Raw genomic sequence first — 23,964 nt, 5'->3', positions numbered from 1 at the left:
TCTTACCTAGTGTTAGTTGCACCTGGAGAATTTTAGATACATTGTGTTGGGCAACCAGCCTGGAGGTGTGAATATCCTTGGTGAATATGGACACTCCTCCACCTTTAGTGTTTCGGTCCTGGTTTGGTGGCTGAAAAGTGTGGTATGAGTTGTAGCCTGGTATTGCAGGGGTGCTCTCTGGAGCTTTGAACCAGGTCTCAGTTACTGCACAGATATCAATGTTCTCCATTTTTAGGAGAGCCTCGAAAAAGTGCATCTTGAGGTTTAGACTTCTAGCACTGAATAGCATTACCTTCAGATTTTGCTTGCTTGTACCCATTACAGTGGTAGTTTTGTCCTTTGAACCTTGCCTAAAAAGGCACTATAGGAGTGGCAAGTGCCTTAGCCAGTGACTTGAATCCCAGGGGCGACAGGTGCAAACCATCTCTTGCAAAGCAGTGTGGTTTGTTGATCATGTCATTCCAGGCAGACAGATACTGGATCCCCTTTGAATGACACTAGAAGCTTAGCCAATTATTGAAGTCAATCATTTTGTCCTTATACTGTGGCATCATTCTGAGAGATGGCAGGATGCTACTCAGGGCTAGGGTCATACCTGCCTGGGCTACATGATCTGAGAGCTCTTCCATGTCTCTTTTCATGCAGTCCAGGGCGGTATATCTCAAGTCATTTACTCCAACATGGACAATGACAGAGTCATATTTGTACCTGCTGTGGAGTGACTTGAGTGCATGCATTATGTGGCGGATCCTGGCATCTGACAGGCAACCAGCTGTAATGTTCTCCTTGTTCAGCCTGGTGAATGGGACATCAGTGTGCTTGACTATAGAGTCACCTATGGCTAAAGTGATGGGTACGTTGTCTTGCCTTAGGGGCTGCTGTTGGGAGGCACACTGGTGTTGTGAGCTATGTGATGCTTTGGTTGTGTTTGGGGGTGGTGTTTGTTTGTGTTTCATCTTTGGAGGTCCATGTTGCTTGGGCAGGTTAATGTTAAGAGCCTCTGCATATGTGGGTTTTGTGTTGCTATGTGCGGGTTTTGGTGGTGTGCGTTTTGAAGGATTATGTGTTGTTTGAGGTGTTGTGTGGATGTTAACCTTCTCTCTTAACTGTCTAGCATACTCTTGGCTGGAGAGAGCTTTGCTTCAAGTTTGTCTATGTAAGTGCATCTCTCGCAGGTTGTAGTGTTTGGTGGTAGGATGAGAGGGTTGTTTGTGTACATGAGGCAATTGCTGCATTGCCCCAGTATGCCCAGATTCAGCAGGTGGACAGGAGAAATCACCAGAAGCTGACCCCCCTTCGCCATGCCTGGTTAGGTGCTTTCTTTGTGTAGTACAAGAGCTGTTTTCCCTTACTTTTTGGCAAGGTGCTTGCAATTGTAGGCTGTCTAGTGCCTATGACTATTTTTTCCTTATTACCAAGGAGAGGTGAGTGCTTGTTACAAATTAAGGCATCCTAGTGCTTTTTAGTGAGTTTTAGAGCAAGTGCTAGTCACAAGTGTACAGATTTTAGTGCTACTGCTGATAAACTAGCTAGTACTAAGGGAAAATTCAAAGAGCAGACTTTCTAGCACCAGGAATAGTTTAACCTTAGTTGTGCAGTGCGCAAATGTGCGTATTTATGCCAGAAAGTTGAAAGGGATAGCCCAGAACAATAAACTCAATTAAAACTTTGAAATAAAACAAGGCAAGTGAACAACTGGAAAATGATTTACAGGCAGAAATACAGTGAAATAAGTAGCTAGTCAACTTTTTAAGCTTTCTGAGAGGTGCATGTAATAAAAACGACCAAAATCTGCAAAAATTAGAAAATTCAGCAAAAAGCACTTGCAGTTAGCACAAAAAGTCTCTCTTTCTTGTTTCTGGTGCTATAGTAGTCTGCAGGATGCCCAAACAGGATCTGCTGATCTAAAACAAGTAGAAAAGAGAAGGCAATGATAGTGTAGGACTCAACCAGCTTGGAATGAATACTTCACAAAGTTCAGAAATATAATTTGCCACTTAGAATTAACTAGGGAACACCTAATACACTTTTACTTATGTTAAGGACATCCTGTATAAACTATTTTAGGACATATTTTTGAAAAAAAACACTTGATATTTTTTCACTTTACAGCATTAATTTGCAGTAAGACAGTAGTTTGACATGTGTACTACAAAGGGAGGGTGGGAGGTCAAGGTTATCACTCTGCTGTTCCTGTCCTCTCCAACTCTTCAATGGATCAGTAGTTGATCAACTGGTTTTGTCGGGCTATGGTTCACTGGATAGTAACGTGATGCAATTCAGAGCATCAGTATAGACAGAGAGATGGATAGATACAGATAAAGATACAGCTACAAAGGTTTAAGGCATCCTTGCAATATGAATACAATTAAATAAGATTACGCTAATATACAGGATCATGTTTTGCTGTATAGGATGTAATCAAGAATGATGCAGGTACCTTGCTTAATTATATAATCTGGACAACCTATGAACTTCTCAAGACTGTATATGTTTTAGTAAGATGATCTGTTATACTGTATAATGTCTGTGTTCAGAATGATTCTTGCATGTGTATGACATGCAGGTGCAAAATAAAACCAGAGAACTTTCCTTTGATTATATACATACACACACACACACACACACACACACATATATATATATATATATAATCTCCAAAATACCAGCAAATATCAAAATTCTCTTGGGAAGGAAACAAGGGAGGTAATCAGAATTTTTCTAAGGCTTGCAGCCTTACTTTTTCCATAGAGTCTGGCTGAAATTAGAAATTTTATTAAATCCAATTTGGAAGAATTTTAGGAAATGAAGATTATACATTCACTTTGGGTAAAGAACCAGTATTTATAAATGTGAAAGGCTAGAATTTTGAAAAGTATATTAGAACGTGAAGTTGTGACACCACCAAGAATAATAGACCAGATGATACTATGGGTAGTGCTGTGGTGCAGCGGTTAGCATTGCCGCCTCACAGCAAGAGATTCTCTGGTTTGACTCTCTGCTGGGGTGCCTTTCTGTTCAGTCTGCATGCCCTCCCTGCATTCACGTGGGTTCCTCCCAGATTCCAAAGACATGCATCTGGAGCATTTCTCCCCGGGCCTCCACTGAAAATGGGATCTTTCCCAGTCGGACTTTCGCAGTAAACAAATGTTAAATAAAATGAAATAAAATACTTTAAAATGTAGTAAATGCAATTATTGTAGGCACACTATTACTTCATCCTATATTGATATTTCCACATGATGCGAGAGACCTTTGGCTGCAAAAGGTCTTTATAACTTTAATTCTAGAGAAGAAGTGCATTTTGCCACTTACTGTTCCTATTACTCTGTTTTCTATATAGGGAAAATTACATAAGAGTTTGACACACAGAATATATTAAGATTGTTATGCTACTTAACAGAAATCAGAAAATAATTTTTCTTTTTAAACAAAGATTAATTGTTCCAACTAAAAAAAAAAAAGTTTTTTTTTGTTTACTGAGCAGACCACCATGGAAATCAGAGGTGGGGATTTTTTTTTAATTTTCAGAGTACAGAGCTTTTTGGCAGATGTTTACAAAGCTGGCATTCTTCCAGGTTTGAATTCACATATCAGTAACAAGGGTATTTTGAATGTAAAGGCAGAGCTATAACTTTTGATGGAATCATCTAATTTGGCATGTAATGCTAAATGAGTGTTTAAATGGTGAAGCATTTTAACAATTGTTTTTGAGAAACTCTCAAAGAAGGGGCTGAAAGCACTCCAAAAGTTTATGCATTTCTGGTTCTAATTTGGCAGTATGTCTGAATTTTATAAGTTACACTGTGCTGTGCAGCAGACATTGTTATTTGGTCTTTATTTACAAGATGTACACTTCACTTTCATTGTATCTCTTTATTTTTATGATTTCCTTACCACTTTTATGTATTCATTTTCATTGCCTCTAGGCTAAGACTGAAATTGGCCCGAATACTACACCAGTAAACAGATTGAAACAAATAAATACTTTTTAATAAAATAAAATAAAATAAAAGGTTCTGTAAAACTGCATTTGGCACTTTAACACTTTTCTACCTGGTCAGGAGTTGTAACATCCTGTTTTCCCATTTTATCATAGTAGCTTTTGAGGATGTCACACTTTTCTGTTATAATAAGTACTATATCCAAACTGTACTTCTCTGACCAGAGGTGAGACGTGTTGAAGTGGAGTGGTAACATTTTGCATTGTACTTCATATTAATAAAGAAAAGACTTTCAAATGGTTTTATTTATGGGTTAATTGGTAAAATAACCACTATAAGTCATAGATGCATCCCTGTCAATATTCTCCCTAACAAGCTCAGTCACAACTGTCTAGTGAGCTCATATTGGTCCTTCAAAACTAAGAAGAAGCCACTACAAATCATTACAGAAAAAATATTCTCAGGAGCCAAAAAAGCATCACTCCTAAACACCCTTGGCATGATTAACTGGTCACCTACTTAAAATGCTAACAACCATAACGCACCCCTTAAACTGTTTATTGAGACATTGAGAGGTATTCAAAATGCTGTCTTCCCCATCATTAGAAGAAGGCTAAGGAAACAACATTGACCCTGGCTATCATCAAACTTCTTTGAATCAATGAAAGAAAAGGACACTGTTTGGATGATCTGGAAAGTAGAAACAGGACACAAACACGGATGTCCTGCAAACCTATTTAAAACTGTGTTAAAAACAAGAAAAGCTGTAAACTCGGCATTTCAAGTGCCAACATTTCAGTAAGAAGCATCTCTCTGAATTGCAACAATGATGACAACTACAGCCACAGTAAAGAGTATAATGCAAATATATATATATATATATATATATATATATATATATATATATATATATATATAGAGAGAGAGAGATCTATATTAAATAAGTGAATGCTTAAAAAAGCGAACGCTTATTCATCGACCCTAGTTCAGCGAACTCTGAAAATGCCAAACACTCGGAACATCGATTTTTTTCCCCCAGGGAAAACAATCGCTGTTCCAGAAAAACAAAAAAAACAAAAAAAAAACAAACAACCTTAAAACAGTATTTAACGTGGGGGGCTGTGCTCCCTACACCCCCCTACTTAAATATACCAACTCCAAGATCGCACCACAGTGGAGGAAAAGGCAAACTCCTGAAACTGGCCCAGCGATTTTCTTTCCCTGAGAAAAAATTAGCTGTTCCGGGTGTTTGGGATTTTCAGCATTCGCTGAAATAGGGTCGATGAATCAGAGTTCGCTTTTTTAAGCGTTCGCTGATTCAATATAGACCATATATACATATATATATATATATATATATATATATATATATATATATGTGTATGTGTGTGTGTAGTAGCTGCCACATGGTATGAGATCTCCAGAATACAGCTTGTAAACATGCATATAAAGTACAAAGTCTGTTTATCCTCAGAGATTAGTCTGGATCCAGATGGTGAATCCTACATTGTTGTATGTTAGTTGCTATCCTGATTTTCCATTGTTGTTTATAACAAGCTTCCCTTGAAAATTGATTTGGCAATAATCAAAGGAGGGATATGATTTATAAAGTATGTACCCACAAGTGCTGGAGTTAGACAAAGAGTGTGAATCCTGGGGGGGGGGGTCTAACATAAGTAAAATTGGGTGCAGATTCATCTTAAGGTGTAGATGCTTTCAAAAACATATCCCCTAGGAATGAAACACAGATGAAACAGCACAAGATGAAAAGACAATGTAAATTTAACAAAAGTAATAACATATATATATATATATATATATATATATATATATATATATATTTTTTTTTTTTTTGCAAGGAGAATCCTCCCTGTATCCCCAAGGTAGGTGGCTTTACCCTAACATGCCATTAGTTAGATATATGAACTACATGGACTTGCAACCACAGAAAACGGGCAAAGACCAACTATACATAAACTCCATCCTGCTCCACTGCAACATAAGTGTGATCTGTACAAATGTGACATAGAATTGCAAGTAAACCAAAAACTACACGAACACCACTCTCACAAAAAATGAAAACATAACTAAAATGCAAGTTTCCAAAGAAAACATTAAAATTTACTGATAAACTTTCATTAGAATTAGTTGACACTGCAAAGAATATGATAATAAAAGTTGTGACAAAAAGTTGTAATCAATTAAACTAATGACTCTATACTCCATTATTGATTACTGGCATTATACTTTTGTTTAGCTGTTTAATTTTTTATTTATTTTGGTAATTATTTGGAGGAATAATGCATAAACTACAATTAGTGAATTAGTTTTTAAACTCCTAGAAACATCAGGCAATACCAGCTATGTGTTTGTATATTTATAAAATAAGCATGCTTAGTCAGAAAGGTACCCTATTAGTATATCATTTACTGACTGGCCCTATCTACAAACAAGCTGCATTAGAACAACATAGCCTCTCGTTAAGTTTACTTGCATAAGAGATAACAAACAAGCAGATTACAACTGACATATAGCTTACGATACTGGCTTCACAGTTGTCCAGGCTATAAATCCAGTCTCTGCCATCAATTAATAAAGCAAATAGAAATATGAATATATAAATTAGTGACAACAATGTCCTTTAATAGTGTACAACAATTAAACATCACTTCTCTGGGCTAAAATTCCTCCATATTGATGCAAGGTTCCCAATGAACAGCTGCAGAGCAGAATGATGGCTACTTACTTCCCAGGATTTCATTTATTCTACTGTTCTCTCTCTGCCTCTCTATTTCTTTCTCTCTCTCTGTATCATACACAGACTTACAAAATTTGCAGTAGCTTTCACCACCACTTTCTTGTTTCCACAGTATTTTATTTCCACCCAGTTTGATACACTAAGGTCACAGGATAATGAAGCTCTCTTAAAAATGAGTGAGGTACTATGTAAAATCTTATGGTAGTTAGCTAAGTAATCTCTTTCTCCTTGAAAGATGGGTACCAACACGGAGTAGTTACGAATGGTGGAAGGCATATGCAGATATATATGATTTTAATAATGTAGGGGTCAACGTAGTTAAAGTTTGATAAATTGTGTGCACACATACAGTGCTGTGCATGCATTGAACTGCTAGCATCTGTTGCATTTTGCTGCTAGTGGGCAATCTTCAAATGCTAAAACAACAAAATTCACTGAAGTCCAACACAAAGCACTAATGTATTTTAAATAAATAAAGTTACACTGGACTTCAGTGAATTTCGTTGTTTTTACATAGTTAACAACACCAAGAAAATCATGAACAACTGCAAAATGAATGAAACGAAACTAGGCTGAGGCAAACCAAGTAATAAGATTCCAAACACCAGTTGATTGTGAGCGCTTTCATCCACTTTAAGGAAATGAACTTCTTCAGACAAATATATAACTGTTAACCCCTCTATTTATATACATCATAATCACATGACTAATTAACCTTAAAAATACATTCTTTTGAAAATACATTCTAAAAATACATTTAAATATATAGCATAAAATAAATTCAGATATATAATATAAAATGTAAAATACAAACAATGAAAAATGCACTTCAACCAGTCCTAACTATTTTCTTAAAACAACATTTTGAAACTTGTTGTGTTATAAATAATTTCAACGTGCTAAACCTTTTATTTTCAACAAACAAGCTATGGAGCATTGGCCATTCAAGCCTGTAAAGCAGTAAGTGTTTAAATATAACTGCCACCACAATTCTTGTTTTTCTAAGTTTAAACCTAAATTACCCCTCTGTCATTCAGCTTTACTTGATCAATGACCCTGAATTTAAAAGTATGCCCCAGGTTTTCCTGTACATGTTTGGATAATGTATTGTTCTCTTTTGTCTTCCTTATGCTATATAGATGTTCATATATTCTCTCTCTTAACTTATGCTCCATCTTCCCTATATAGAAACTAGCACAGTCATTACATTTACTTAAATAAATGAAATTTTTCGAGTTCCAGTCATATTTTTTATTAGTTTTAAAATATTTGTTATGGATCTTATAATTGGCTCCTATATTTATATATCTGCAGTATGGGCAGGCTTCGCACCTAAACATTCCTATATTTTTAGGGTGTATTCTGATTTCCCTTTCTAAGATGTCTTTCAAGTTTGCCCCTCTTCTGTATGTAATACTAGGTGTTAACCCCAATTTGTTCCTACAATCTGTATTTTCTAAAAGGGTTCCCCAATTTTTCTTCAAAATATTAATAATCAACCCAGCTCCTTTGTTAAAGGTGGTTATAAAACTCATCTCATATTTTTTCTCTTCATTACTAATGCTGGGTTGTCTATTTACCCTCCTTTCAGTTGAAGAAGGTCATCCTTCTTCTTATTCTTTTGGCTGCTCCCATTAGGGGTCGCCACAGCAGATCAACTGTTTCCATTTCTACCTGTCCTCTGCATCTTGCTCTGTCACACCAACCACCTGCATGTCCTCTCTCACCACATCCATAAACCTTATCTTAGGCCTTCCTCTTTTCCTGTTACCTGGCAGCTTCATCCTTAGCATCTTTTTCCCAATATACTCAGCATCCCTCCTCAGCACATGTCCAAACCAACGTAATCTTGCCTCTCTGGCTTTGTCTCCAAACCTTCCAACCTGGGATGACCCTCTAATATACGTATTCCTAATCCTGTCCATCCTCGTCACACCCAGTGCAAATCTTAACATCTTCAACTCTGCCATGTCAAACTCTGACTCCTGCCTTTTTGTCAATGCCACTGTCTCCAACCCATATAACATAGCTGGTCTCACTACCCTCTTGTAGACCTTCCCTTTCACTCTTACTGGTACTCGTCTGTCACAAATCACTCCTGACACTCTTCTCCACCCACTTCATCCTGTCTGTACTCTCTTCTTCACCTCTCTTCCACACTCACCATTACTTTCAACTGTTGATTGCAAGTACTTAAACTCATCCACCTTCACCACCTCTACTCCCTGCCTCCTCACCATTCCTCTATCCTCCCTCTCATTCACACACATATATTCTGTCTTAGTCCTGCTGACCTTCATTCCTCTTCTCTCTAGAGCATATCTCCACCTCGCCAAGGTCTCCTCCACCTGTTCCCTAATCTCACTACAGATCACAATGTCATCTGCAAACATCATAGTCCATGGAGACTCCTGTCTGATCTTGTCTGTCAACCTATTACCATTGCAAATAAGAAAGGGCTCAGAGCTGATCCTTGATGTAATCCCACCTCCACCTTAAAGGCATCTGGCACTCACACTGCAGACCTTACCGCTGTCACACTACCCTTGTACATATCCTGTACCACTCTTACATACTTCTCTGACACTCCCGACTTCCTCATACAATGCCACAACTCCTCTCTAGGCAGCCTGTCATATGCTTTCTCTAAGTCTACAAAGACACAATACAACTCCTTCTGACCTTCTCTGTACTTCTCCATCAACACTCTCAGAGCAAACATCGCATCTGTAGTGCTCTTTCCTGGCATGAAACCATACTGCTGATCACTAACCATCACCTCCCTTCTTAACCTAGCTTCCACTACTCTTTCCCATAACTTCATGCTGTGACTGATCAATTTAATCCTTCTGTAGTTACTACAGCTCTGCACATCACCCTTATTCTTAAAAATCGGTACCAAAACACTTTCTCCATTCCTCAGGCATCCTCTCACTTTCCAAGATTTTATTAAACAATCTAGTTAAAAACTCCACTGCCATTTCACCTAAACACCTCCATGCTTCCACTGGTATGTCATCTGGACCAACAGCCTTTCCATCCTCTTCATAGCTATCCTTACTTCCTCCTTGCTAATCCACTGCACTTCATGATTTACTATCCGCACATCACCCAACCTTCTCTCCCTCTCATTCTCTTCATACTCTTTTCATCTGCTCAACACACTCTCCTTGCTTGTGAGTACATTCCCTCATTATCCTTTATCACCCTTACCTGCTGCACATCTTTACTAGCTTGGTCCCTCTGTCTTGCCAATTGGTACAGGTTCTTTTCTCCCTCCTTAGTGTCCAACCTTTCATACAACTCTTCATATGCCTTATCCTTAGCCTTCGCCACCTCTCTTTGCCATGCACCTCATCTCCTTATACTCGTCTACTTTCTTCATCTCTCTGACAATCCCACTTCTTCTTCGTCAACTTCTTTCTCTGTATACTCTCCTGTACTTCTTCATTCCACCACCAGGTCTCCTTGTCCTCCTTCCAGATGTCACACCAAGCACCTTTCTAGCCATCTCTCTTACTAGCTCTGCTGTAGTTACCCAGCTATTTGGTAATTCTTCACTGTCACCCAGTGCCTGTCTTAACTCTTCCCTGAATTTCATCTTACAATTACCCTTTTTTAATTTCCACCATTTGATCCTTGGTGCTGCCCTCACACTCATCCTCCTCTTCTTGATCACCAATGTCATCCTACAAACCACCGTCCTATGCTGCCTAACTACAATTTCCCATGCCACCACTTTACAGTCACCAATCTCCTTCAAACTGGCCCTTCTACATAAGATATAATCCACCTGTGTGCATCTTCCTCCACTCTTGTATGTCACCCTATGCTCCTCCCTCTTGTTAAAATACGTATTCACCACAGCCATGTCCATCCCTTTTGCAAAATCCACTACCATCTGACCTTCTGCATTCGTTTGCTTAACACCATACCCACCCATCACTTCCTCATCCCCTCTGTTCACTTCACCAACATGCCCATTGAAATCTGCTCCAATCACCACTCTCTCACCATTGGGTACAGTCATCACCACTTCATCCAACTCACTCCAGAATTTTTCTTTCTCATCCATCGTACTCCCAACTTGTGGAGCATATGCACTAACAACATTCATCATTACACCATCAATTTCCAGCTTCATAAACATCACTCTACCCGACACTCTTTTCACCTCCAAAACACTCTTACCATACTGTTCCTTCAGGATAACCCCTATGCCATTTCTCCTCCCATCCACACCATGATAAAATAATTTGAACCTGCCTCTGATACACCTAGCCTTGCTCCCCCTCCATCTGGTCTCTTGCACACACAATATACCAACCTTTCTTCAGTCCATCATAACAGCTAGATCTCTCCCTATACCAGTCATACTGCCAATATTCAAAGTTCCGACCCTCACTATCACAGTCCTAGCCTTTACCTGCCTTTGGGCATGCCTTCCCCCTCTTCTCCTCCTTCGGCCAACAGTAGCCCAATTTCCGCCAGCACCCTGTTGGCCAACAGTACTGGTGGCAGTCGTTGTTAACCCAGGCCATGACTGATCCGGTATGTATATTTGTACTGTTGTCAGCATGTATGATTTGGCAAAATTTTACGCCAGTTGCCCTTCCTGATGCAACCCTCCCCATTTATCTGGGCTTGGGACTGGCACAAAGAAATGCACTGGCTTGTGCATCCCCAGAAGAAGGTCATCCTAATATGGGTAAAAAGTGCCCTTCCTGTCTTTTATTTGTGAGTTCTTTAATCAGCTCTTCTAAAAACAAGTCCTGGTACCCTCTTTTTAGGAACATATTCTTTAGGGTTGAACATTCAGTCAGAAAATCAGTGTCCAAAGTGTTCATTCTCGCTGCCTGTACTAACTGGCCTTTTACCACTGATTTCTTTTGATACATAGGATGGGCGCTGGAGTGGTGCAGAAATTTATTTGAGTTTTATAACCACCTTTAACAAAGGAGCTGGGTTGATTATTAATATTTTGAAGAAAAATTGGGGAACCCTTTTAGAAAATATAGATTGTAGGAACAAATTGAGGTTAACGCCAAGTATTACATACAGAAGAGGGGCAAACTTCAAAGTCATCTTAGAAAGGGAAATCAGAATGCACCCTAAAAACACAGGAATGTTTAGGTGTGAAGCCTGACCATACTGCAGATATATAAATATAGGAGCCAATTATAAGATCAATAACAAAAATTTTAAAACTAATAAGAAATATGACTGTAACTCGAAAAATGTCTATTTAAGTAAATGTAATGGCTGCGCTAGTTTCTATATAGGAAAGACAGAATGTAAGTTAAAAGAAAGAATATATGAACATCTATATAGCATAAGGAAGGCAAAGGAGAACAATGTATTATCCAAATATGTACAGGAAAACCCGGGGCATACTTTTAAATTCAGGGTCATTGAGCAAGTAAAGCTGAATGACAGAGAGGGTAACTTAGGTTTAAACTTAGCAAAACAAGAATTGTGGTGGTGGTTGTATTTAAATGTTTACTGCTTTCCAGGCTTGAATGACGAATGCTCCATAGCTTGTTTGTTGAAAATAAAAAGTTTAGCACGTTGAAATTATTTTTAACACAACATGTTTCAAAATGTTGTTTTAAGAAAATGCTTAGTTAGGACTGGTCGAAGTGCATTTTTCATTATTTGTATTTTACATTTTATATTATATGTCTGAATTTATTTTATACTGTATATTTAAATGTATTTTTTAGAATGTATTTTCAAAAGATTGCGTTTTTAAGTTTAATTAGTCATGTGATTATGATGTGTATAAATAGGAGGGGTTAACAGTTGTATATAAGTTCATTTAATTAAAGTGGACGAAAGCGCTCACAGTCAATTGGTGTTTGGAATCCTATTACTTGGTTTGCCTTAGCCTAGTTCCATTTCATTCATTTTTCAGTGTTTTTACATAGTTGATATATTTTTTCCCCAGCAACACAAAGCAGAGCAGACTTGTTTGCATTTTTATATGGTATGCTAAGTAGTAAGTAGGGTGTGACATTCCACAGTTCAGAAGTGTTGTTGATTTAATGAAATGAACATCTGCTTTAGGTGGTGCAAATTGCTAAACTTCTATTTTCTTGTCTAGTTACATGGGTTAGAAGACAGGACCTGCTGATAAGGGGAGATGATACAACACTGAACATGATATCAGAACTTCCTGAGCTTATCATACCAACTAGTTTATTAGTTTATTGGTGGCAAGGACTGTTCATGCCTTGCACTGGATTAGAAAGCCACAGATTACTAAACACAGAACAACCTGGGAGAAATTATTGTACATTGATATTACATCTGTCAGATGGGCTCATGCATTGAAATTTTTAGGATCAGCTACCAAGCTAAGGAACTTATATATTTGCCTGGAAATGCTTGTACAAGTACTTCTACACTCGTGCCCAAATTAATAAAGTATTCCCAGGAACAGACCCTAGATGTTATTGCTGCATGGAAGGTATATCTTTGGGGTTGTAATAAATCGGCTCAATTTAAGCAGGTACTGGGGGAGTTGCTCATTCAGGTATGTAGAGGCCAGGCAATGTTTAATTTCTTTACCATCCAAGAGACCTCCTAGATCTTCCCCAACCCTAAAAATGCATGTCTTGATTATTTTGTTTGTCTTTTGTGCTAAGAAATCAATAATTAAAAGGTGGAAAACTAGTGAGATACCATCAGTAAGAAATGTTATTCAGTTAGTTAAAACCTAATGGATGAAGAAGAGGCTTGTGAGTAAATAAAAAAAAAAACAAGAAAGACAATTATACAGAGAATGGTTTCCATGGCATAGATATTTAGGCCGACAGTTTCTTAACCTATATGTAATATTAATTTGTTTATTAAAGATAGTATCCTGTGAAATGTTTAATGCTGACTGCAGCCTGTGGTTAAGATACATATTAAAATTTTATAATTTGAATATTTCTGGTGGACATCGCAAGAACTTCTCTTATTAGCAGTGGTGAAGATTTTAGCAATTTGTAATGGCTAGAGAGTGGTACATGAATTATTTAGATTTGTTGCAGATTTTAACGTGGTTTATTTATTAAGGTTTTTATATAATCTCCACTTGTTACTTGAATAAAATTCAGTTTATTCCAAGAGATGGACATCTACTAGATAAATAATATAGATGTTTTCCTACAAAGTAAGTGGTAACAAATTTATTTCAATTTAATAACAACTGAGTATCCCACTAATATAATGTTTTAAACTTCACATAAAAATGTGTATTTACTAATTTATACAATGATTGCTAATTAGGTGCACAAGCTGATTCTTATGAATGATTTACAGCAATGACCCAATGCATATACTCCAGACACTTCATGTAATATTCATTTTTAAATTTTCATTATATGAAAGATTAAATTATCATATTTTATATATCTAAATAATTGAACATACATCCCATTTATAAAGTTTGCTCCAGAAGTATTACAAATTGACATTTCTAATAATTATAAATATATTTAAACTAACTAAACTACTTATACTGTTTACAAAATATCCTTCTAAAACCTAAGTAATAAATTAATTGCTAATAAATATTTTCAAGTAAACAAAGGGCTGGATTCATTAACACCTACACTGTGTACACCATTCTGATTGAATAGATAACACAATAATTTTCTTTTAACCTACACTTAATAATGTGATGGGTATATACCATGAGCATTGTGTTGGATATTTGTCTTGTCAGAGCACATGGGTCGTTATCTATCTTTATCATATAGGTATTTTGATATTTAGATGAGCATTCCTATGAAATTAATTAAATAATTGAGTCACAAGTTGGAAATAGCTTATATGTATCTTTCATATTTAGTTTTTTTATGACTTCTTAGTTATTAATATTTTAGTCAGTACTGATATACCTTGTTTGGAGACTTTGCATGTAGTGTTCTACTTAAGTAGTTTTCCAAATATTCTTTGACAGTGGATATATATTGAAATTTTTTTTTTTTCCTACAGCAGTTTATAAACTCCACTAAAATGTATTCTATTTTGTTACCTTGTTGTTATATTAGACATATTTAATGGCTGGAATCTGGTTAACTTTGTGAATTAACTTGGTTCTGTTAGCTAGTCTATGCAATCTTCTTAGTGTAACATTATATGAATGTAAGTAAAATGCCTTCAGGATCAGCTTTATCTTATGATCAATTTCTTGATATTTTATTAATTATGTTTACCATGCCCACACATTTTTTTTCTTCTTAATATACTTTATGTGTAGCAATATTGAGTTTTTTCTTGAATTTCCAATATTTCCTTATCCCATTCTTTATGTTTATTTCCATACAATGTTGTTTTCCCCATAAAGGAATTTTTTAAATGTATCCCACAAAATAGCCTCTACACTGTTATTAAATTCAAAATATAAATTCAAAATATTTAATCACTATTAAAAACCCTTGTTTTAATTGTGTAAAATATGCTAGTATTGTACTTATGTTCTCAATTTATCATTTCAAACTAATTATAAAAAGAGATAAATGACTGGCAATACTGTTAAATGCTTCTACTTTAGATATCAGATCATTTGATACAAACACCCTGTCTAATCTCAACTGAGTGGCAAAGAAATAAGACTAATGTGTATAAATCAATAAATTAATGTCTTTTATATCATTTAACTAATTCAAATTTATAGTGCCTTTTTGTATGCTTAACACCTATAGCTCCTTATGATATCCAGACCTTGTTTGGTGTTTGCCTTCTTTAACTAAATGAGTCACCAGCTAATAATAGATGGTATTAAAATGGATGAGGAAACAAAATTCATAACACATACTTGAGATAACCTGTAGTTGTCTGTATGCAATAATATAGACTATTTAAATATTACTAAGATTATTTTGCCACTCTTCTAATTAATATGTATAAATAATAGCATTGTTATTAAATCATAAGTATAATGCTGCAAATTTACTACTAACATTTTTATCTTGCTCTGTATCTTTAAATTTGTACAGCACATTTTATTTATACTTCAAGAAACGTATACATTTGATAATTATTTGAGATTGAATAATATAGCTTTTGATAGATTGCATCAATTTTCTAAAATATATCTCAAGTTTACCTTGCATTTACTTGACAGTTCAGTGCAGCATTTTTCTTTAAATGATGCCTCACACGTATCTAACATCTTTTTAATATGCTTTTATATTCTTTCATGGCTAAATACAGCTATGTCATTTTGATGATCCATAGGTGTATACTAGACTAATGACCATCAGGGCCTTTATAATCCTAGCCATGCAACCTAAATGTGTCCCTTTAGCTGTTTCATCTTGGGCATTTATATTGGGAGAGGGGTATACTAGCTTGGACATTACTATACATTATTATAGAGGGAGTATATTAGTTTGGGCATGATTTACTGACTGCCTCTGCCCATCAGAGACATGGGGGCCAGTCAATAAATCACATCCAAATGTGTGTGCATGTATGTATATGTATATATATATATATATATATATATATATATATATATATATATTTATATTAACCTTTACCCTTAAGTAGTGGAACTTTACATAGTTGCTTTGTCAAATGTCACAATACATCAGAGAAAAACTTTTAATTACCATTTCATTAATTTCACCTAAGGCATTTTGCAAAGCTATCTTAACCTCAGGAGGGTCATATGTTTCTACCACAGTGGCAGCAGTATTGTGTGGAGCTGTTACATATTTACTTTGCCAGTAGTGGTGGGATACAGTATGGTTCATCTGTTTAAGACTGTAAATTCCTGGGTACAACCCCTGAGTGTACCCCTATATCAATTCATGAATTAGCCGCAAGCTTTTGACATTGAATAAATAAAATTATTTACTAAAAGAAATTAAGCAATACAGTTCCATAATTGTACAGGGTCTACTGCGGTGTGCTTTTGTTCTAGTAGCTCGTAACACACCTGCTCATCGTCACTTGCTTGAAAAAGTACATTCTCATACTTAATAGCCTGAACATCCATTTCTTCCATATTTGCGTTAAAGGAACATGACAGATGGAACTAGTTATAGCTAGTTAATCAACTCAGTCTCTCTCTCTATCATCCAAGGTCAACTTTAAATCTTTTTCGGTCTTATGAAGAAAACCATACATCTAACTGTGGTCAAAACACCAAGTGCATTAGTAAGATAGTCAAAAAGTGAAAAAGCTGCAATGGGCCTTCCTAAAAGCCTTCATAATTTTAACCAGATTCAGTTAAAAATGCAAATATGGTCTGTGTTTCTAAAGCAACTGAAATTATTTGGTTCAATTTTATTTTTATCAGGGACATTGTGAATTTTTTCTATACATGTAATATGCTAGACCTGAATAGAAATTAGTCATTAGTGAATGATAAGATACTCCATTTATTTTATTTATTTATTATTTATTTTATTTTTTTTATTTTGTTGACCGCTACGGGCTAGTCTACAGGAGGATTTTCAGTTTTCAGTAGAGGCCGGGGAAAAAAAGCACCATTTAATGAAAGGATGGTTGTATACTGTACACGCCAGTTTCCTTACATCACTGGTGCTGAACATTTACTACATATTCATATGTTATTTAACATTCAGTGTAATTTTCTGAAATTTATGCTATTTGTAGTATCTATTTTCAAATAAACTACCATGATGCGTTTCTTCTGCAAGTGGTCTGTCTTTGTTTGGACTCCAGAAAGGACATGAATTAGGGAGTTATTCAAAAAACATTGTGTGCCTTGTAGAAGAACTGCCATATGAAAGCCCTTTGTGACTCTGATTCATAAAGAACTGTACACAGTGGATTCAAGATTTTTCACATGGTCTTATCCCATCATGTGCACAAAGAATGTCATCTACACTCTATGCAAATTACCTTCTTCCAGGATCATGTGCGATTTGCAGTCAGTCCACCACCTTTGTTTAAATAGGTCCTGATGGGTACTGGTACTTCAGTTGCATAAAAACAGAAGATACACTGCCTGCTAGCAAGCAAACTTCCTTTTTTGATATGCTTCTCAGACTACAAAGCTGAGCAGCTATTTGTACTTAAGTAAAAACCCTGTTGCATGGAATAAGAAAAAAAAACAAACAAACAACAAAGTTGCACAGGCAAACCTGCTACCCCAACCACAGTGAAGCTGCCAAGCTCCCACCAATGGAAACTTGCACATCAGAAGATGACTCATTATCATATTATGCTAGAGACATTAGGCCCACCATAATGCCTAATGAATGACTATCCTTTATGAATAGTTGTTACGGATGAAGGCAGAGCACAGCACAGCACAGCAGGAAACAGATTGTTAACTAGCCATGTTACTGCACACGTTATAAACCATCTGGTTACTGCTTTATTATACTGCTCCTCAGGGCCGGAAGTCAACACAGCTATTGAAAATATCTGTAGCATGGGAGGACACGTATGTACTATGTGCTCCTTTCTGTCATTCATAATTACAAATATTTCATTGCATGTAGGCATTTAGTACCATGATCGATGTGCATGAATTGTGCTACTGAGTACTGACATACTAACCAGTGCACAGGAGGCATTCATACTTCTGTGTACTATGTTCATGAGCACCACGGCCCTTGTTTTCCTTTTTTGTGTTCTGAATTGCTAACTGACAAGCAGAAGTCTGTGACCTTACAGCCTTACTTTACATATTACAGATAAAATACAATATATGCATTCCCTGACATGTCTCAATAGAATGATGCAATATTGTAGAATATAAAAAAAAACAGAAACAAGTGCTCTTAAAACTTTGTTGATGAGCTCAGTCACAATAATTTCCAAAAATCATGAAACCCAGGTGGTGTTCCAAAGCTACACACCTTTATTCATCACCGACAAGTGTTCCTCAGTAATAAAAAAAAATCAGAAAATAATTTTTAAAAACCTTATAATATAAAACAAGATCTCTCCCAAGAAGTCTGGACCATATAATGCATGTAATGCAATTCTATCATTACACAAGTCAACAAACTGTACCAGTGATGGAAAATACTACTGTTTCATCATGTGATAAAATGCATTCAGCAATAAGTCATGAAACAATCTCTCATTTCAAAGGAAAAGGAAGTATAGAAAGAAACAGAATAAAGAAAGGAAATGGAATGAGCATGATGTTATGGTACTGATTAAGTGGTAGGGAAAACCGACTCACATAGACTTTTCATGGAGATAATCTATCATAATGCTTTTCCAGAAGCTGTCATTTGACAAGCACAGTTATAAACACAGGAAGTCAATTTATGTGATAGATACATGAGAATGATATAAAATGCAGAATTCTTACCTTTCAGACTGACAACATTAACTTGTTTTATCATCTCACAGGTTGGTGTTTCTCGGAAAAGACTGGAGAAATTTCTGGGAGGTGAAGATATAAATTTATCAGCTATTCACCATGATCCATCATTTAGTAAGTAAAAAATATAACAATGAACTCTGAGATAATGTATAAGAACTTTGAGAACAGCACTTTTAAATACATAGCTTAACAAAAGACAACTGCTCCTGCTAGTATGTAGCCATAGCATATTCAGAGAGGGTGGGTCACTTGATTAGAAAGTGAGTCACCACGGGGTCATTGTTATCTAGATAGTAGTTCTATCATATTCTTGCAGCCATCAAAATGTAGGACCCAGTGAAGTGAAGCACTGTATGTCATGTCAGTGTTTTGGATTAACATTGTAGATTATAAAATACAGACAGATGCATACATTAGGGCAAATCATTTCATCCCAGTTTTACTCTGTAGATCTTTACCCAATTATTGTAGAAACATGCTCCTCTTCTTTGGGATAATATAAGGAATACTGATCTGCTTCTAATCAATTATAATAAGCAAGATCTTCCCAAGTAATAACTAATGTTCTCAAGAGTGAAGGGCAATAAGTCATTAGTGGTTATATAGGAATCTAGAACATATCTTGAAATATTATTGTTGATAAATGGCTAGGCTTTATTTGTTATACTCAATGAAGTATAACAAATATCTTCATTTGAGTCAAAAACACAGTATAAAGATCTAGGCTTTGTCCTTACAATACATGACTGAATTTATTGCTAATTGTTGTTGAGTACATCGCTGTATATGATACTAGTGATATGGTTATCTGCATTCAAAACACTGACTGTGACAATATAAGATGGGAATAAAGAAATTACACCACTCTGTCTGCATCACTAGGGAAATAGATAAGCTAATATAGAAATTTACTAATGATGATACAAAAACTACAGACAAAGTTTGAAATTAGCAAACAGTGAATCCAGAAAACCTAAACTTAATGAAATAGAAAAGCAATTGCTTTCTTTTTGTGATAAGTAAAGCAGCAAAAACCCTAACAGAACCATAAGGCATATTTTGTCTGAATAATGGAACTAGTAGGAAAGCGTTTTTCATTAAGTAATGTGTATGGTTGGGGTTAGAGACAGTGGCAGGGTTATGGTTTACACACACGAGGAAGGATGGTCGGGAGGTCGGTCATCCCTGGTACATGCCCTCCAAGGCCTGTGCCACTAATATAATAATACCTTGTCTGGGTCACAATCAGGACTTCATCCCTCTGTGTCATAGGGGTGGGGTGAACCCTTGATATATATATTTTCTATTCCTTCTCATGGTTAGATGTTCTTTGTTTTAACAAAGTAGATCCTTGGGATATTAGAGATGCTGATAGCAGCTTCTTGTTACTCCAACAGCTTGTCACCTGGATTCTGTAATCTGAATAACACCCCCAGTCTCAGCATTGCTAATATCTTTGCTGATTTTTTATAGATCTAGGAATGCCAAACATGTCTAAAGATAGTTATTTTTATTACTGTACCATGACAGACAGATAGAATTGAATATTTGATAGATTTGGTTAAATAGCATTGACAGGCTGATCTATGAATTAAGGCTATAAACTACTAGTTCCATATCATGCAGTACAGAGCAGAAAGTCTGAATCAAACCGATGATCTGACTTAAAGCACTATAGGTGTTTCAATCATGGAGACACTCCAAGTTAGCATAATCATCTGATAATGTTGGCACAAATACAGTTTAAGACTTTGCGGATGCTTTTCTAGTATTGTCCTTGGATCATGAACATGGATCAGAACACAGCCATTCCCTTCTTAAAAGGTTTTAAATGAATTGTAATCAACTGGTAAAAATATAGAGAATGTCAAACAAAAGGCTTGGACTTCAGTTGCTAAAATCCCTAAGAGTTTTCCAAACCTTCATCCTTACATAAGTTAATATGGAAGTGATGAGAGGTATAAGAGGTAGCCCAAACATGAAGATAAAATCAGTAGCAAGGACCTACCAATCAAGACAGGCATTTGATAAACATCAGTGATGGTTCTTACTCGTCAGCAAAATTTTGTCTAAAACTCCATAGTTTCAGATTAGATCATGTTAGACAGAGAAATAGTCAGAACAGTACTCCTCAGGATTGTATGCAGCTTTGATTTCAGGGCAAACAAACATTCAGTAAGATCAGATTCGCCTGATTCTCCAATTATACACCAATCATGCACTAGTGTTTAAAGGTAATAGTTACAAATATATGACAATCTTAAGATTCCCAAATTCAGATTCCTTTCTGCACAGCCCAGCACAACGACCTTATGATACAATTATAATAAAGGGCTGCTCTTCTAGGTAGCTATTTCCTGATGCAACATATCCACATACTCAAAACCACTTGAAACATTCACTTGAGATGCATTGAAAACTCAGGATCCATCCCACTCCAAAAATAACTTAAGCAAGGATTTTAGCATTCTTCTGCACATTCAGTTTAGTTTCCACCATCTTCCAATACTTGACATCTCAATTTTTTTCAGAATCAGGCTCTACTTTTAATACAACAGTTACTAGACAATCAAGCATCCCAAAGAGTTCCTCTAGCAGAAGAAGGAAAGGAGTTTCAAGTATGATGATCAGTAAAGATTCTTTTCAGGTTTTGCAAACAAACCAATTTATTAAAACAAACCAGTTAAGTTGATGACACTGCAAACACTAGTCCCTTTCATGATTAAGGAGGTCTTTAAATAACTATGGACATGTGAGATGCCTCATGGCACACTGCCATGGACAATGCTGTCAAGCAATATCTCAAGTTTGGTGTTGGGGGACTTCCATTGTAAGTCCACCTTCTTGCGATCCATCTTTTCTACTTTGCCCAGAGTCTTTAACAAATGCTTATATCCAACATATGCTCACCTTAGATAACTGGGTTCATATTATTAGAAGACTTTCATCTCACAGCTCAACAGACTTTTTGAGACACCAGCGGTGTCTCATGGCAAGTACAAATATAATTAATTTCCCTTTTAGACATAAAGAACATGTGGAATTCATGGGCAAGAAATACTAGACATGATAATGTTAAATTAGAGCATGATACAACTAAAGATGAATGATTTCCTCTGCATATCAACATGGAAACATTTAGCATTAAAAACATTTCTCACAGCTATGGACTGGAAGGGACTTCCAAGATGGCTACAGACTGGCAACAACTTCAATTTACCTCTCTTTATCAGAAAAGAGAGTCAGTGAATTTGTCTTTTGGGGTAAATTCTGGTTACTGGCTGATAAGTGCACTGCCTGGATGCCAGCAAAGAAGAATTTTAGAGAACCTGAAAAGAAATCAACCACAAAAAGTGAGGAGAAAACATTTTCTGGGAAGAATCCTGCAGATGTTCTACAAAAAAGCAATTCAAGCTGCTCCAGCTTTTGGTGCAGGACATGACTTCCAGTAATCTAGAGGAAAAAATAAGTCAAGCGTGTTCAGAGCTGATTAAAAAAATGAAACCCTGAAGGAGTATGTTAACTCAAATAATAAAAGACTAGAAAAATGTGAACAGATGAGATGATAAAACTGTAAAAATCAGAGATCAAACTGAAGAAAAGGCTGGCCAAGTATGAAACTGTGCAAGAAGAGATGTTTCAAAAATGGTAGAATTAGAGGACAGAGCACACAGGGAAAACCTGTGATTTTCTTCTGTACCAGAGAAACTGGAAGGAACAGACTGTTTTAATTTTATGAAAGCACAAATAAGCAACTGGATTAGTATTCCACAGCAGGAGTTGTTAACTAAAAGGCACATCATGTGCATGCTCCAAATCTCTCCATGGGAAAGCAGTCAAGACCTGTAATAGTAAAAATGCAATTATACCAGCAGAAAGAGTTGATGATGATGACAAAAGTGTGGCAGAAAGACAAAGTACTAACACTTGGAGACAGTAGAGTGTTTGTGGAAATGATTTACTCCTTTTCAGCCTAGTGAACAGTAAGTAATTTATTTCAGGTATCGGGGAATGTCAAGATGCATGTGTGATATTCAAGCTGCTGTATCCAGTGATCTTTGAGATTTTTTTTTCTGCAGGATCAAAGTAATTTTTCATACAGATCATGCTAAGGAGGAACTACAAAAGTGAGCTATCTTAAGAGAAGGGGACCTTGCTTTTCTGATAATACAGCTCATAGCAAAATGTTACCAGTGAAACATTTTCCAGTGTTCCAAACTAAAATGCTTCAGAGACAAAGGAAAGCACAGGAGTTGACTAGAAGAACCAGGAATATGTTAGAAATAAACCAGAGATTGGAATTGGGAGACTGAGATCAACAGTAAGAAAACTAGCAACTTGGAAATTATTTAATAAATATGGGGTTGTTACAAAGTTGGAAATTTTTTTTAGCAAATAAATGTTCACAGTGCAACATGAGAAGCTTGTAGCTGAAGAACTGTATATCTGGTTCTCAGGTTTCTATGGAGACAAGCTAATAAGAGGGCAATCAAAACAGAATATTTGTTCTTTTAATGGCTAAAATATGTTTTTATAAGCATTCAAGTTGTTTTCTACATCTGGGAGAGAAATAAATGTAAGGCAAAAACAGACAACACTTTCTGTAAGTAGAAGCACATACTGCACCATGTGTTTTAGTATGGCTAACCTTAATTATAGGTCAATTAAAGCCTGTGACTGTAGCTGTCAATTTGGGACAATTGTTCCTGTTAGGAGGGTTAAACTTGTATATAGTTGTGTGTGTTTGTATTATGTTAATAGGTTATGAAGGTGTGGGTTTTTTTTTGAGGGTTTTCATTTAAACAAAAAGTTTTGTAAGATATGACATAGGTTCAAATGGATATGACAAGAAAACTGTATAAAAGATGTAAATGCCAAACATTAGTGTATGCGTGTAAGACAAAAGCTGAAACTAGACATTTTACAAAAAACTCTTATACATAGGTGAT

General features: G+C 36.1%; 1 protein-coding gene across 1 annotated transcript in view; it reads left to right on the top strand.

Annotated features, from left to right (window-relative positions):
- The window catches only part of ABCC2 (ATP binding cassette subfamily C member 2), an 833,283-nt gene that overhangs the window by 352,560 nt on the left and 456,759 nt on the right, over positions 1 to 23,964 (top strand). Inside the window, exon 14 of the mRNA XM_044055642.1 lies at positions 19,042 to 19,126. Within this exon, the coding sequence (XP_043911577.1) occupies positions 19,042 to 19,126 (85 nt within the window). The remainder of the gene's footprint in view (positions 1 to 19,041; positions 19,127 to 23,964) is intronic.

Source organism: Protopterus annectens, chromosome 14.part0 (genome assembly GCF_019279795.1).
Source record: "Protopterus annectens isolate FY-2018-M chromosome 14.part0, PAN1.0, whole genome shotgun sequence".
NCBI lineage: Eukaryota > Metazoa > Chordata > Ceratodontiformes > Protopteridae > Protopterus > Protopterus annectens.
The sequence above is the reverse complement of the archived record's forward strand: the minus strand, read 5'-3'. Positions and strand labels throughout refer to the sequence as shown.